Raw genomic sequence first — 16,571 nt, forward strand, 5'->3', positions numbered from 1 at the left:
TCCATATCACGTAGGTTTGCTTTGGATGTAAAGCTATATATAACCAGTACATTAGCAGTCTTTTCTAGAACATAATTCAACATTTAGTTTTAAAAAGATTTTTGAAATATATTGATGCTGACCATTATAATGCACTCTAATGCAAAGGAATCAATAGCCTTTACACCACAACTAGTTTATTGTAGATGGCAAATGAATAATGCAAAATTCAGTGCACTTAACAGCCCAATATTGGACTTCACAATTTGTATAAATCAGAATGCTTTTTGCATTTCCTGAAAGGTAATACCACAAGTTCTACAGACAGAACACTACTATTTATTCTTCAAGCATTCTTTTTCCTAAGTAAAATATTTGTGATTGGTTTTCATCTTTGTTATAAAACATTTGCTTCTTCAAATTCTTGCTATGAGGTTGTTGCTAGAATGCAATGGAATTGTTCACATTGTAATTCTGAATTAGAGGAATTCCACTGTTCATTATTTACAGGGAAAGTTACCTCAGAATATATTTCATATGCTTTTGCTGAAAATTAATCTGCGTTTTGATAACAGCAACACTATCCAAGACAAAGCAAGGCCCCTAGTGAGCACAGTAAAAGCAGTATCCCTCCTGGTTTAAACAGTAGCTAGACAAGGTTGGAAAAAGATAGCATTGGATGATATCTCTAATTCCATGTTTTCCCACAGTGCTGTATTTAGGCTCAATTGCATCTTGATTACACGCTAAAATGTTTTTCCTGATGCTACTGCTTAGGTTATTTACATCACAGATACTGACTCAGGAATGTCTAAGAAGTCTCTGTACAAACCAAACACCTAATTTTATGCTGCTTGCATTATTAGTTTTGAAATAGTGTTTTGAGATTTTCTTCCACATTTGGGCAAATGGAAAATGAGACGTGTCCTTGTTTCAGCAGCTGGATTTATTTTCAGTTTTTATTTTACTCTGTAGTAAGACGATTGATAACTTTTTAATTTACTAATTCAAGTTGATGATTGAAATATCTGTTTAGCAAATGTTTCAAATTTGACTGAAGAAATGGGATTAAACAAAAACTGAGATGAGTTTATTGTATAGTACACTCTCAACATACATGACATACATGGCTGTATTTTTATGTCATGTCAGAACATATTAAGCACACTGTAGCGTAATGGCCTGATTACATCCCGCAGGAAGGATTTGGCAGTATCATCAAACCCCACGTATAAACTTTGGAAGTAAAAATAAAAATTGGTGCACTTCATCAGAATGATGCTGCCTTGGAAGAGAAGGGGCCTGCCCTCCCTCCTGTGGGAATTACAGATTTGCAGATTACAGCAGGGCAAACTGGACGGGCTCATTTTGTGTCTGAAACGGCTTAAAAGTGCTTTGTGGCAATCAGTCAGTGTAGACGCTGCATTCGTGATGCTTCAGACAAAGAAAATTAATCATCTGGGCACAGTCTGAGCAGACCTGGACCTGAAGTAAGACCAGAAGAAGAAAGCCCATTCATTCCTCAGTTCTTCGCTTCGCATGTGTCAATTTTAAACCCCTCGTTCAGGAAGCCCTACCTGCACTGGCCCATTTATTTCTATCACCAGACCCGTAACGCGGCTGCAGCACGGCAGGGCGCTGCTTGGTGCTCCTGCCTGCCCTGAAGGGCAGCAGCTCAGCGCTCCCGAGGACGCTGGAAGCGGCTGTGCTCGTCCTGCGCCCCGCGTTCCCTCCTCTCCCGAGTCACGCGCGGTTGGCTCGGGGCCGTAGCGAGCTCTAAAGGCCACAGCTGCGGGCGGCGGAGCCCTGGGCAGTACCAGGAGCACGCAGCGGGCTGTTACTGAGCGGCCTCGCTATTCCCCAGCCAGCGGGGCCGTGCCGCCGGCCTCGCCCTTTGTGCCTGAGGGGCCGCGGGCAGGGCCCCCCCCGCCCCCTCTGAGCACAGCTCGGCGCGTTCCGCTGCTCCGGGCACCCGCGGGGCCTCCCGCCGCTCCCCCCGGGCGGTCACCGCCGGGCGCCCTGAGGAGCCCGGAGGGCACCGCGGCGGGGCCCGGAGCCGCCCCTCAGCCGCCGCCGCGGCCCCTCTGCGCGGCGCAGGCGCGGAGCCGCGGCCGGGCGCATGCGCGGTGCTCGCCCGGGGGCCGCGCAGGCGCCGCCCGCCGCCGCCCGCGTCTCGGCGCTCCCCCTGGCGCGGCGGCCGCGGCGCTGCTGCTCGGCGGGCGGGCGGGGGCGGCCGGGCTCCCGCTTCCGGCGTGGTGTCATGGCGGGCCCCGGGCGCTGAGGGCCGCGGGCAGCCGAGGGGCCCCCGGAGCAGCGCGCCAGGGATCCGCAGCCGCCGCCCTCGCCCCTCGCCCCGCGCCGCCGCCGCCGCCGCCCCCCGCGGGGATCCGCCCCCTGCCTGGCCGGCCGGGCGGGGGGGGCCATGGCGGCGCACAAGCCGGTGGAGTGGGTGCAGGCCGTGGTGAACCGCTTCGACGAGCAGGTAGCGGGGGCGGCGGGCGCTGCACCGGGGGCGGCCGCCTCCCGCCTGCCCCCCGCGGCCGGGCCCTGCCGGGGGCTCCTCCACACCCCCCCCCCCTCCCCACCTCCACCTCCACCTCCGCCGCTCCTCAGCGCTGGCGGGGCCCGGCCGGAGCGGGGCGGGCTCGGGGAGCGGGGCGCGGGGCTCGGGGCGCCCTTTGTGCGGCGCTGGGTGGGGCCCGCGGGGCCGCCCCGCTGCCGGCACCGCCCGGGGGGCGCGGGGGCTGGGGCCCAAACGGCTGCGCCCCCCCCTTCAGCTCCCCCGGGAAGGCGCTGGGCGCTTGCGGAGGGGCCTGGCGGGTGTCGCCCCTTGGGTTTAACTTCTTCTCGTTCAGCAGGAGGGAATTAAAGCCCCCAGGGCAGCGCCAGGACTACGTGCGGCCGTGCAGGCAGCTCTGCCTCCGAGCCCGCAGCCGGCGGTGTCAGTGCCGGGCTGGAGGTGTCCCGGGCCGTGCTGTGGCACTGACACGGACTGACTGCTCTGTACAGTCAGTGCCGGGAGCGGGGAGAAAGGCTTTCTGGATAGAAGGAGGAGCAGTGCGTTGGCCTTGGACTTGGTGCTTCTCTGACCCACCTGAAGGAGCTGCTCACTGGGGTTAGGTGGCACGGCTCGCTCAGCGAGGCTCAGCTCAGTGCTTACCCCCTGCATTTTTCCCCCCAGATGCTTTCCTGGCATATAAGCAGGAGGTCGGTTTAGGCAAAGCGATCATTTTCTGTCGTGCCTCACCTTGCTGTTCCGTGAGGACCTCCTTTGTGCCACCAAGGGCCCAGCCCAGCTCCTGTCGAAGGCACGAAGCTGGTCCTGTAGATTGGGTTTCGTTCGCCTGCCTTATTCACGTGTCCCTCGTAGTGATGCTTGGCTTTTGACAACCTGCAGCAAGATTGCAGCCTAGTGGAATAAAAATAGGCTGCTCCTTTTTATGTTTATTTGCAAACTGCTATGAATGAGGCTTATTTAAAACAGGGAAACATAAAACTTTGTCTTTTGACATTAAAGTGATGCAGATTTTTCCAATACATTTTAGGCATGATATTTGCATAGCTAACTTATCCCCCCCACCACCTTATCTTGAGTCATAGATCATTTTTTCCATAAGCATAAAAGGCATGGTACTGATTATGCTCCCAGTAATGCAAGAAAATGTTTCTTTGTGTACTGGTGTTAAAAGGCCCTAGGCTTTGTCGTTTGCTCTGTTATGTATATTGTGGAACTGGGCTTGCCAACATCTGGTAGGAGTTAAGAACTTGAGCTTTTTAAACAGAAGTATTTCTCTGTGCGTTTCAGAGGAAGCACAGACAGGTACCCGGGAGGGATCCTCTGCTGGCAGGAAGAGGCTGTCCTGATTTTCAAGGTGCCAGAACGTTGGAGTTACAGGAAAGCGCACACAGCGTGCAGCATTGACTGCTGCAGTCACAGCGTGCTCGCAAATAGGTGTTTTTACAATATTTTGATCCTTTAGTGAATGGTCCTCTTTAACCAGTGCAAGTTTTTTTTTGCATTGTATCAACTAGTGAGTGAAACAGTGAGGCGAAGATGAGATACTAGTGTCCACTTCTTTGTGAGAAGTCTTCCCTCTCGTTGATTAATTTCAGCTCGGGGTTCTCAATTTTGTTTGTTTTCTTTTAATACATTGTTTCCTCCACCTGGCCTAGCCTGACTGATCTTCATGGTGGAAAAGTGACTCTGTTCTTAGCGGAATACTCAATTGACAGGTTACTGTGACACCCTCACTACTACTAACAGTATTCTGAATCAGTGGTGATGCTTCTGTGCTTCTTGGAACTCCTCACTTCTGTGTCCTCTTTGGGTAGTCCTGTGGCTATGAAGTTACTGGCTTTTGCTGTATTTTGGATTGCTCATTTGAAAATCAAGCTTGTATTTCATAAAAATATACTGAGTGTAGTGCGTGCCATTTTAGTGGTGATGTTGTTTTGAGCGTTTGCATGCTGGGTCTGCCCTTCTGAACGCAGGACCTTTTGGTTCAGCACTGAGGGAGCCGGACTGCCACTACGTGTTATATCACCGGCGTGTCTGAGTAAGGCAGGGGAACTCGTGTTTGCTTTGGGCTGGGAGTTGTTTTGGTTTGTTTTCTGCGGGGGAGAGAACATACAGCTTTTCAAGGTTTATTCCTTCTTCTAAAAGGAAGAAAATGCAACCATCTTTCACCAAAATTTATTGATGTAGACAGGCTTTTCATTCATTTGCTAAGTGCTTGAATTCATTTTAAGACAGATGAACAACAAACTGAGAGAATGCTAATCTGTACTGAAAACAACAAAAATCAGTGCAAACCAGTCTGTTCTTGTCTACTCTTGTTTATTGTTATAAATGCTGCTTTAACCAAAATCTGCTTTTGTGTGTATGATTCTGTGGGCCTAAATTGAATGGCAAGCATAGTTTTATGAATTAACCAGTGAGTGGCTCACTGAATACATTTTTCAAATATAGTGCCAGTTCTGCCCAGCTGCGCTCACTTCTCAGACTTCGACTGCAGTGCACTCTTCTTTGAGCTATCCTTGAAGACTGCTTGAAGGTTTCAGCTGGTGCAGAAAGAAGCTATTGACGGTTCATGGGAGACTAGATCACATTTCTGATGTAGCATGTTCAAAATCCGTGGAGTGATTTCATTTGTAGTGCTGGTTATTGCTGTATGTCTCAAAACTTTCAGTGGTCTGGATGGAATTAGGCTTCAGTAGCACAAAGAGGCTAGGCTATGTTTTAGTAAAATTCTCTGTGATTTCAGACATAATCAGGTCTTTGTAAAATAAAATGGTCTCTTTTTTCCCATGGAAATGTTCACTTACAGTTTTATGTACTGTATTTTTATAGTATTTTTTAATGTGTTGCAGCTGAAGTCATGGGAAGGCTGATGCGGTAGTGAAATGGTTCTTCTAAACTTAGTCAGAGAAGCCTTACTGCCTAAACCATTTAAATCTAGGCTGTGTTAAAGGCTATCAGATAGAATAAAAGGTATTAATCCTGTATAAACTTGTGGTAACTTAAGCGATTATGATATACTTAAATGAAAGAAGCCCTTTATTATGTGGCTTATGGTTTAGGCTCCCCATTTGTAGTTTGAGGAATATGATTGCTTTCAGTTACGAAAGCTTTTGTAAAAACTGAGCGCCACTAGGAATGGTCCATTCTTCCTTTCATTAAAAGGCATTAAGTTAAAGCAAATATTCCCTCCTCCTGTTGCTTCTCTCTGTGGCATTTGAAATCTATACGGAGTCAGAAACCTGGAAAAGCACTGGCTGCAAGCACTGGCTTTGTGTCTTTCATTGCTGTTTTTCATCCTGGCTTGTTAAGAAACCCCTAGCAGTAATAAGTACGTATTTCAAAGTATTTCATGTGAGTTCTGGATGGCTGTGCTCCTCAAGCAAAATGGTATCTGCTGTAAGGCAGGGCTGCTCTATGCAGAGGATGGAGCTTTTTTTCTGCAACTGCTCTGGCTGAAAGATTTCTGCAGGACCTGGGAGCCCAGTGGGACTGTGACCCTGCCCTTAGGCACAAAGGGCGCTACTTCATCCTTCTCTGGCGTAAACCTGAAGCAGCCCTGATTTTACTTTTCTAAACCAATGTATGTAATGTATTGAAAAAGAGCTGCTAGGCTGCATGCAGATGGTGCCCTGAAGAATAGGTACAGGAGTGGTCCATGTGCAGCGGATGTTACCCCAGTCTCTTAGTGAGCTGCTGAACAGCGCCAGGGTGCTTTGATGATTCTCCTTATTTAATGCAGCACTTTGTGTTTGTGGTGTAGGTAAATAGACTTTTTTTCTTTTTCCCTAAATACCAACTTTTAGCTAACCTTTTGAAAATGTTATTTTTTAGGGCAACATCTGTAAAGTATTTTCAGTGTTCCCTGTTCTTCAGAAGACTTAGTTATGAGGCTCTTCTACCAAATGAATGCTTTTTAGAAGGTGATGCAGTGCATGTTTTTAGTTGCGGGAGGAGGTGCACGTTGATTTCTAAAGAGATCTGTAACAGGTAATGCTGAGGAAATAATGGTGCTGTGCATATTTTCTGTCTCTCCTGTATGTCTGTGCTTTACAGCCTACTGGAGAAGTTCCAATAAATTATTTGAGAGGAAAAAGCTAGGTACGTTTCTGTGCTGTAAGGACAGCACTAGAGATTTTTTTTTCTAGATGTTATGTTTGTTACTTTTGAACCTGAATCAAAGGAACAAGCCTCAGTGTGTTCAGACATCTCCAGCTACTTGCTGAAGATGACGGGCCCCTTACAGACAAGCTGGGAATTTCCTTCCCCGAGGTGAATTGCCTGGAATGGGCTCCCATTTTCCCCTCGCCAAGGAGATTTAAACCTTGCTGCTTTTCCAGCAGTGGGCATGGTGGGGGCAGCGAGGGGCTCTGCAGGCATTGGCACCACTTGGAAGAGAAATATTGAAAGCAGAATTGCAGTGGCCCTGCCTGCGGCTGGGTGGGGGCCGCTGCCTGTGTCGGGGTCGTCCCGATGGCGAGTCAGCCACTGTCGTCATGGGCCTGTAGCAGACGGTTCATCGGCCCGATTCTGGGGTCTTGAAGTTCTGCAAAGTTGTATCTTGCACAAGAAAGTTGAAGTGGTGATTTTCAACTACTGGTAAAGCTCTTTTCAACCCGTGATAAAGCTTGTAAGCTTGTTCTGTAACCTCTGAAAATAAGGACATTAAAAACTCTCTTTAGATAAAGAAAGATGATTTAACTTTTTGTTTATTAATTACAGGTGATAAGTCCATGGCTTAATATTAGTTTTTCTCAACTGAGTGGAATATGGTACAGATATATTCAAGGCTATTGGTGTTATTAATTTCAAATCAATATCCGTATACTTTCATCAAAAAACTGTACCTTTTGTATCAGGTTAGAGGATACCTGAACAGCTGCTGGCATCTCTTCTGCACATATGGAAAGCAGATCCATTTTCTTAATAATTGACATCTATGATCAATGAAGGGATTCGTTAACTGAACATTCTTAGATACAAGCACATCAGTCTCTAAAAGAGGCTGCTTCCAAAGGTGCTATGGTATTGTGTACCATCAGATACCTCAGTGCTTTCCGCTTTTTAAACAGCTTTGCAATTCTGCACTTTAGAGTTTCAAAATGAGTTTTTATAATCTGACCATAAAGGTCTTCTTAAGCATGCATATTAAATCTTTTTTCTTTTTTCCTTCTGGAGTAGCCACTTTTTTTTTTTTTTTTTTTCCCCAATTCTTAATTGGCAAAGTTATCTCACAGGTCTGAAAAGACTGCAACATTTCGTTCCAGAACCAGATAGGTAGGAGTGACTAGACATGGGTTTTAGGAGTGACTAGCCTTTGGGTTTTCCCTCTCCAGCCAGTGTCATAGACCTTGCGGATATCACTCCAGACAGAAAGTTGACCAGGTGACTCAAGGCCCTCAGGCACCATTGTAGAATACTTAATAATTTATGCCATGTTAATGCATAGAGGCAGTAACTTAACAGATGCCAAATGTGGTGTCTGTTGGAAAGCCATTTGAAGCTTTCCTTGTTTTCTAAGATACTGTGGCGGTGTTTATCTGTGAGTTGGCCTAATCATACTTTTTTTTCTTAAATGATGTTATTTATAAATCACTTAATTCATGAAAATTTTTGTGTGACGATAGAAAAATTTCATTTTACTTCGGCAAGTTGAGAGAGGATTCTGCATCTGCATGTAGATAACAAATATTGATTTTTTAAAAAATACATCTTGTAATAGCCACTAATTCAACTGGATTGGCTCTAACAATCCTAATGAGGGTATGTCATTCAGATCTCTAATATTTCCAAAGTTTACATGTTATTGTATGTCTTTTGAAAACAACACAAATAATCTAGTAGAACGTATCTTTTGCCTTTTCTCCTAGTAGTAGTAATTCGTTACCTCTTTGCATTTAATAAGCTTTATGGGAATTGTTGAGTTTCAGGACAAGTATCAGTAACAGATTTGGGAGAAATTATGCATAGATCAGGAGGCTGTCTTAAAGTGAAGTTAGAAATGCATTTCTAGAGACAAAGTTTGACTGTCTGTGTGGTCAAATGTTGTGCTTTAACAGTTTAACAGGGTGCTTGCATGGCTGATGTGTGCTGGTATACAGTTTTGCTTTTCTAGTTGCTTCAGCAGTACCTGAAAGCATGATTTCTATCCTGAATTCAGGATATGAAGGGTCTTCTACTCTGTTATGGCAACTGTCAGGCTCAGCTACATAATGGCTTTTCCTTGTCTCTTGCAGCAAGGTTCTGTTTCAATTCATCTTAAAAGATATAAAATAGTTGGAAAAATACCAGATTCTGTCTACGCATTTTTCCTTTGCCTACTGCATAAAATAAAGCAACTCAAGGACCAAAATGCCATTGCTTCCTGTCCTCTTTAGCTTATTTGACACTTTAACCTGACTCAGATAATATGGGTAAGAGAGAGAGGCTGTATCACAGCATGTCTCTATGCGGGTTGTCCATGCACCAGCATAGTTCATAAAGTTGTTGACTGCTGCTTCCTATTTCAGTGGTGAAAACAGTTGGATTGGAGCAGTGGCTGTCCCTTTGCTACACTGGGATGAGGTCAAAACGATGCCTATGCTCGTGGTTGGAAGCTCCATCTATATTTAAGCTTCGTGCTCTATTTTTTTTTTCTAATTCAAATAAAAGCCATAGAGGAAACCACTTGCATCAGTCTCATTCTTTTCTAAAACATAGACAATAAAAATTAAGCTATTGAACTCTTTTATTTTTTTTTTTTCTTGTAAGTTTTAGCTTGGTGGATGTTTGTGTAGAAGCTGACCATGTTCTTTCTGGTCGCTCAGCACTGGCGCTGCCTGCAGTCAGGGTGCAGAAAGTGTTCCAGCGTGTCAGAGAGCCCAGCGGAAATAGCTGAGAAATCTAAAAAAAAAAGTCAGTGCTAATATTTCCTTTTTATATTGCTTCCTATTTTAAATGGTAGTATAAAAAGCAATTTTACTTCTAGGTGACCTTGCTGCAGTGGCTGTTGTGGCAGGAAGCTCCAGAAGTGTGTAATACGATGATTCTGTAGCATGGAAGCACACAGAAGAAGATCTCTGACACAAGCCTTTGAGAGGCAGTTCTGAAGTGCTTTATCACTCAGTGGTATTGAGCTTTTCTGCCGTTGTCAGCACAGCGACTTGAAAATTCAAATAAAAAGTACTAGTAATGCTGAAATTTTTAATTAAATGTATCTATTTTCCACTAATGACTTCCGAAAGTATATTGTAAAAATAACATCTTTCAATGAAAACAAAGCCTGAGTCATAAATGCTTTGATGTGCTTTTCCCGGTTTTGAAATTAGCACAGTGAAATACATCACACTGCTTTAAAGCATTACAATCTGACAACTTGCGAGCGAATTACAGAATGAGGTGGAAATCACGGAGCTTGCTGCCACCGGCGCTGTGCAGCCGAAAACCTGGCAGAGCTGCTTGGAAGGGGTGGATCGGAGGCTGTCTCTGCCTGTGGTGCTCTGCATGCAGTGCTGGGTGCAAAAGATCCCAAAGAGATCCCAAAGCCACTGAACTGAAAGGAAGCGTCCCTCGTAGACCTTCCTAGTGCTTGTTGTCCTCCACAAGTAGCTGCTGTGCCTGCTCCTGGAGGCGAGGTGCTGTGCGAGGCAGGTGTCTGGTGCGATCCCCTTCGCTCATTTTGACTTAGGAGGCTGCCCTGCCCTCAGGGAGAGCAGCATTTCCATCATGGTCTTAGTCTCTGGTACCCAAAAGAACCAATACTGAAACCAAGCCACAATTTCTGTGCAGAGGAAATTGCAGTCAGGCATAAAAGCGAGGCAGTGTGTTGGAGGTCCGTTTCCCTACAGACCGGAGACGTTGATGTAAAGTGGATTGCAAGGAACGATGCAATCAAAAGTATTGTTGAAAAAACATTTTGAGTTTTGGGTTCTTTAGTACAGTTCATCTAGCATGTTAAATAGGGACCTTTAAAGTCAACAGCAAAGGTAGTGACAGAGGGCTGGCAGAGACATTCCTGGGCAGGTGACTGTGAGGAACGAGCCCGTGGCAGGAGCGGGGCCCTGTCAGGCAGAGCCGCCTCAGAGAGACCTGAGCAGGCCGCGCGCGAGGCCAGCATGGGTAAACGTCAAATCCTGCATCTGGGGTGAAGCAGAACCGGGCGGCTGTGAGGGCTGGGAATGACTGACTGGGACGTAGCTCTGCTGGAGAGGAGACTTGGCTTTACAAGGCCCTGGGTAACGGCCGTGCCTTCAGCAGCAGCCTGCACACTGCCATCACCAGGTCTCTTCCAACACAGACTGCTCCCATTCTCCCTCTCTTTTCCCCAACGCAGAATTCTTGCTTGTGCAGAAAGTTCTGTTAACTCCCCTGGAAAGGTGCTACGCGCCTTCTGAAAGGTCTGAGACAGGAAGAAGCCTAGGTTCGTGCAGCAAGAGGGGTTTACTGGTCTAGGTCATTCCATTTCTCCTGTTCTCCTGTTTTGCCCTCTCAATCCTTGAAAGTCTGCATTACAGCTTTCAGAGATAAGAAAGCCATGTCTTCTCTGTACGTTTTTTCTTCATTGAAAATCAGTTTTGGTGGTTGGCCTTGTTTCTTTGTTTAAGAAGCCAAACAAAACTTAGTGTCTTGAATATTACATTTACGTACTTCGTAATATAACTGGTAAAGTGCTGCAACTGGCCAAAATACTGACAGAAGTCTTCAAGTGTGCTGCAGCTGTAGAGCTGTTGTTAATTCCTTGTTTGTTTGTTTTTTTTTAATGTCTTTTTTTTTTTTTTTTTGGCAAGATACCCTTTCCAGTGTGAAAATATTGCATTGTGGCATTCATACTGAGCTATTGGTGTCTTTCGGAATACACGTTTATTGAGAATTCTAGTTGAATTTAGGACTCGTAGTTGCACTTGATTAGGTGGGGAATTCTTGGTTCATACTTTGTGGTGTAAATGGTTCCTGTGATTTATGAAAAGGAACAATAATGCTCATACCTTTTTTGTTCCCATTTTTGGTTCTTGTTCTTTTATGAAAATGTAGATCTTCAGTAAAATGAATTTTTACAAAGTATTGCTTTCCATATGTTCGTGTGATAGTTTGGAACTGATTGAGTCCAGCGAAGAACATGGGAGGGAAGTGACTACGTGTGTGGGCAGTGGCTAGTTTGGGACCCTCGCAGAATTTGTGTGCAGTATGAAACAGTGTTTGGTGGTCACTCTGTAGGATCGACGTCGCGGTTCTGTTCAGTCACTGAATCTTGTCTTTTCTGGAAAAGCTACGTTGCAGCTTTGGAATGTTGCCTTTGGTGCTGGCTGGTTAGGAGAGGTGGCTGAGGTGGGGCTCATGAGGCGAGGTTGGCTCTTGGAGTGTGTGGGGGGCTCTGTCGGGAGGCAAGCCACGGGGCATTTGCTGGGGCTCCCAGCAAGCTCCGGCCTGGGGCGGAAGGGGCCCTGTGGCTCTGTCCTGGGGGGCAGAGGATGGCCATGGAACCGCTGAATAGCTCGCCTCCGGTGTCAGCAGCTCAGTTTTACCTCCGCTCAGCTCTCAGGACGTGGGTTCTAGCTTGCAGGTGTTACCCTTAGGAAGTCTTCTAGTATTTAACTAGCCTATTCTTCAAATAAAGATTTGTCTTCTCAGAATTCTGTCTTACATTTTTCTGTTCCGTTTGACATTTGATTTGTGGAAAAACTGTCACAGAATAGAGGTTTGGTTTCAATTCAGAAAAAGAAGTAGGTGAGCATTGGAATTATAGATGTCTTTAGTAGAAAGAGAAGTGCAGATGAAATAATCAACTTGTTTGTCTCTTGTAGAATGTATTTCAAGGTTGTTCCTGGTGTATTAAAAATTCTTAATCTATCTCTAAAGATGTAAGTCTCAATGTAAAAAGCTTATACTACTTCTCTCTTTTTGTAGCTTCCAATAAAAGCTGGTCAGCAGAATACCCACACCAAAGTCAGCACGGAGCACAACAAGGAGTGTCTCATAAACATTTCCAAGTACAAGTTCTCCCTGGTCATCAGTGGTCTCACTAATATCTTAAAAAATGTTAATAACATGGTAAGTTCTCTAATTTTGGATCATTGGGTGATTTTCATAATGATTTTTATGTATTCATATTATACAATCTCTGCAGAGAATCACTGAAATTTAGTCAAAGTGATGTTCGCCTTTTACACTTACGTATTTTCATTTTCATAGGCCATCACCAACAGCACTGAGCTGTGTTACGTATTAAGGTGATGGTTGTGGCAGAGCAACCTAAAGGCAGGTGTTTAAGGGGTCTCTTGAGTCAGTCATGGGAAGGGTCTGTAGCTGGGAAGGTATGTGGCTCGCTAAGGAGCGGGTGCCTAAGGGTACCTAACACTACCTTGGGTCTCTAAGCAGTGGTTAGATACCAGCTGTGCCAACCAGTAGAATGCACTGCTTGGTGGGAGATGGGAGAGGACTTGTTCCATCACGTGGAGAGGTGCTTCAGGTAACTAGGGAAGCAGCGTGAGCAAGGCTTTTAGAGAAATGCAGCAGGTTAAGGTAGCTACTGAGCAGCCGCATTGAGGTTTCTTTCTCAGCTGTCCTGCCAGTGAGTGACTCTGCTGGAAGAAGAAGGGAAAAAGATTTAAAACTTAGGTTATTAGAATTTTCCTGGCTGTTTGGATGCTTTAGCATTTGTGTCCATGTGTAAAAAAAAAATAACAATTTAACAAACTACCAGCTGAATTTCTATCAGAACCATGTTTAAAAAAAAAAAAAAGAAAAAAACTTTGAAAAAAATCTCGTCTAATATTGCCACTCTAGACTTACACTTCCAAAAGGATACTTCACTAGTCAGTAGGAAAAAGGAATGAAGACTGTGTAGAAGCGATACACATTGCTCCCATTATTATTTGATGTGGATTTCAGCCTCATTGAACCACTTAATATTGGTACTTGAGGGCATTGATGTGAAGGGATAAGGTACAAGCTGATTTTTCTATGCGTTCCAAAGAGAAATCTCTAGAGCCAAATGTCTTAGTAGATGTTTTCCTTCTGCATACTAGTTTTGCCTTCTGCCTCCAAGGGAACCATGAAACGATTCCTGAAATACAACAAAATACTTGAATTAACAGCAACACTAAAACTATCATTTAAAATAGACCTCAGTGAACCAAAAAGAAGAGAAACCCAAAAGGAAAAAACCTGGTGCATATCCGTAGTGTCCAATGTAGAAAAATAACTGTTGCCATCAAGTTGCACAAATAGAAAGTTTAGGAATCCTTTATGAGGAGAAAGATACAGTTTGATTTTTTTTCAAGGAAGATCTGGTTTTGGATTTGTGATGAGAAAAGCTTAGTTCGTTGAGTCATGAAGCCATCTGATGTGTGATCGATCATTTGGCATCTCCGCAGACAGGTAATGGAACCAGCCAAACTCTAGCAATACTTCGTTTTTTTTAATGGTTTCGGTAACATAGTTTGCAATGAGCCCAGTTGGTTGTCAGTTATATAGAGACCTGCATCTGCTGTAACATTATGAAGGACTGATAAAATCATAAAATAGGTTGCCCTATTGTTAGTGATTTTAAGTTGCTTAAAACTACCAATAATCCCTTTCAAGAGAGAATTCATTTTATTTAAACTTCGTACGTATGAAGGAATGTGATATTTAAGATTGTCTGATAAGTGAGAAACCTATGTATTTAAAACAAGTTTCTTCTCAAAACCTATGCATTATAAATTGAAAGAAAATAAATAAATAAATAAATAAAATCAAAAAACAAATCAACATTTGCTTTGTGCAGAGGAGCAAGACTTAAGGTTTCCTGTGTTTGATCAAATGAGCTACTGTATGAGTCAGCAGTATTTTTAAATGATTCCTGTAGGGTGAACAAAATGGACCAAGAGACTGTCTTAATGCTAGAAAGAAGTCTTGAGGGTTTGCACTCTGCTCAAAGTTGCAATGAGTTGAACTATCCTGTCATGCGGCCTGAAATGTGACTTCTTTGGGCAACTTCATGTTGTGTTGCATGTGCAGGCAGTCGTACTGGTACAGGTTGGGCTAAATCTTTTCTGCCTTATTGTGCTGTTTTCATATTGCTGGAACTGGTCACTGTTGCTGGCAATAAAATTGGACGACAGCTTAAATGCTGGATGGAATTCTACCTCCATCCTGTTTCTGAAGTGTGGCATCTTTTGGGAGGGTCTCGTGTTTCTTTCTGTGGTCTCTGCTAAATTGTGCAGCACTTGAGTAACATTGTAGATGCAGATTTGTTGTAATGTCATTTCTGTTGAGTAAAATGTTGGCAATGAAATACAAAATTAAATAAGAGTTAAGAGTAATTGATACCACGGTAGTTTGTGAAAAGGTATAACCTTCATTTCTGAATAAAGAAAATGATGGTCTGAGGAAGGCAAGGGGCTGCAGCGCACCTCCAGTCTTATTTTGCAGTAACTGCTTGTTCCTTATTAAATTTGGCATTGCAGATTGAACAAAGATATTTCTTCAGTAATTTCTTTAGTAAATTCTTCAGGTTTTAATTCCTATTTCAATCTATATTTTGCTGGTTTTATTTCTGAACTTAACACTAGAGCAGTAAAGGAGCCGTAACTTACTATGCCACTCTACTATATTACTTTAATGCATTATGAGTCAAATTTGTTCGTCTCGAATGAATCCTTATCCTTTCTTCTTGCAGAGAATATTTGGAGAAACTGCTGAAAAGAATTTATATCTATCTCAGCTGATTATCTTGGATACACTGGAAAAATGTCTGGCAGGGGTAAGTAGGCTTGCATAAGCAATTGCTAACTTGGTATTAAAAGAGTTAGAGGGTGTAAGTCAAATGTCTGTGTATCAATTATTACTGGTACTAAAGTTAAAACTTTTCGGATTTAGAGCAAAGTGGGATTAATACTATTTTAAAAATATTAAAACTTTCTATAAATGCAAGTAATTTACGTATTTGCTAAATTAAGGATTTTGGGGATGTTTTTTTACTTCCTAAAATTAATAATAGTAGCTTTAGTGGTAATGATTAGAAATACTTTTTCAGCTAAATAGATCCAAGTAATTTTTTGACTTTGTCCTTCCCAGTACTCAACTAATTTCTGGAGTTACAAAAAGTGACTTTCTTGTAACAATTTGTTGACTTTTTTAAAGATTTCTTGTGACTTTCATTTGGTGAAATAATTTCATCTCAGTTTTTTGTAATCGTATATACAGCAGAAACTTTGCTATCGCTACTCTAAAAAATTACTTTTCCAGGTGTTTCCTAGTTTACATTAGTTAACTCTGTCCAAGCTTCCATTGGGAGCCCAGTCCTGAGGTTTCCAATCAGAGCTGTGCTGAAAGGCAGTTTGCTATTACCTTTGGGATGTAAACGGTTGTACAACTCACTGTGTTAAACTGTAATTGCAAAGCCAAACTTCTCTGTGAGCAGAATTTGCAAATCTGTGTCTTATTCCTTTAACAAGAAGGATTTTTTTTTTAAAGCTGTATTCCTGGATGGATGTCATGAAATCATCTAGGCTCTTTGCAGTTTCCCTGTAACTGTTTTTGCAGGTTCTTTTCTTGTAAGGTAACAACCATGTTATGGTTAGGTTTGTCAAGTAGCATGTCTTGTATTATAGTACTGAAATAACCTGAGTAATTGTGGATTCATCTAAATTCATAAAAGATCCAGGTAAATACATTTTGCATAATAATGTTCAACTGTAAAAGCTGAAGTAAGTACCTTTTCTTTTAGTGCATTTACTGTCTTTGATGTAATGAATCAAAAAAAACAAACAAACAAATAACCCACACCAAAAAAACTATTTCACTTCCAAAATTAATTTCTTTAAAAATTTCTTATGTATGTTTTGCTTAAAATGTTAGTGTGCTTTTCCTGATACATGATGATATTTGAACAACCTAAAATTATGCTGAATGCTTCTTGGTTTGTCCATTCAAATGAGAGCAAGTTGAGCCAGTATATGTTCAATAAGACTGAGCCAAAGTTCTATACAAAGAGCGTTGTGTTCTGTGATATCTTCAGATGTATTTCTTGCTCACTGTTCTTGCTCAATGTTTCATCAAGTTCTCATGGCAACAGGACTCAGGTCAACTAAGTGGGAGTCTCTGAAACTTCCCA

General features: G+C 43.4%; 1 protein-coding gene across 6 annotated transcripts in view; it reads left to right on the forward strand.

The window, feature by feature from the left end:
• The first annotated feature begins 2,217 nt into the window (after positions 1-2,217).
• Positions 2,218-16,571, forward strand: part of NF1 (neurofibromin 1) — a 95,132-nt gene continuing 80,778 nt past the window's right edge. For 5 of the 6 annotated variants that reach the window (XM_038165778.2, XM_038165779.2, XM_038165780.2 and 2 more), the window contains exons 1-3: positions 2,226-2,461; positions 12,380-12,523; positions 15,135-15,218. In XM_038165778.2, the coding sequence (XP_038021706.1) occupies positions 2,402-2,461; positions 12,380-12,523; positions 15,135-15,218 (288 nt within the window). In that variant the 5' untranslated portion in view covers positions 2,226-2,401. Of the gene's footprint in view, positions 2,462-12,379; positions 12,524-15,134; positions 15,219-16,571 lie in introns of all 6 variants that reach the window. The other variant, XR_005260287.2, reaches the window with a different exon arrangement.

This window comes from Anas platyrhynchos, chromosome 20 (assembly GCF_047663525.1).
Source record: "Anas platyrhynchos isolate ZD024472 breed Pekin duck chromosome 20, IASCAAS_PekinDuck_T2T, whole genome shotgun sequence".
NCBI lineage: Eukaryota > Metazoa > Chordata > Aves > Anseriformes > Anatidae > Anas > Anas platyrhynchos.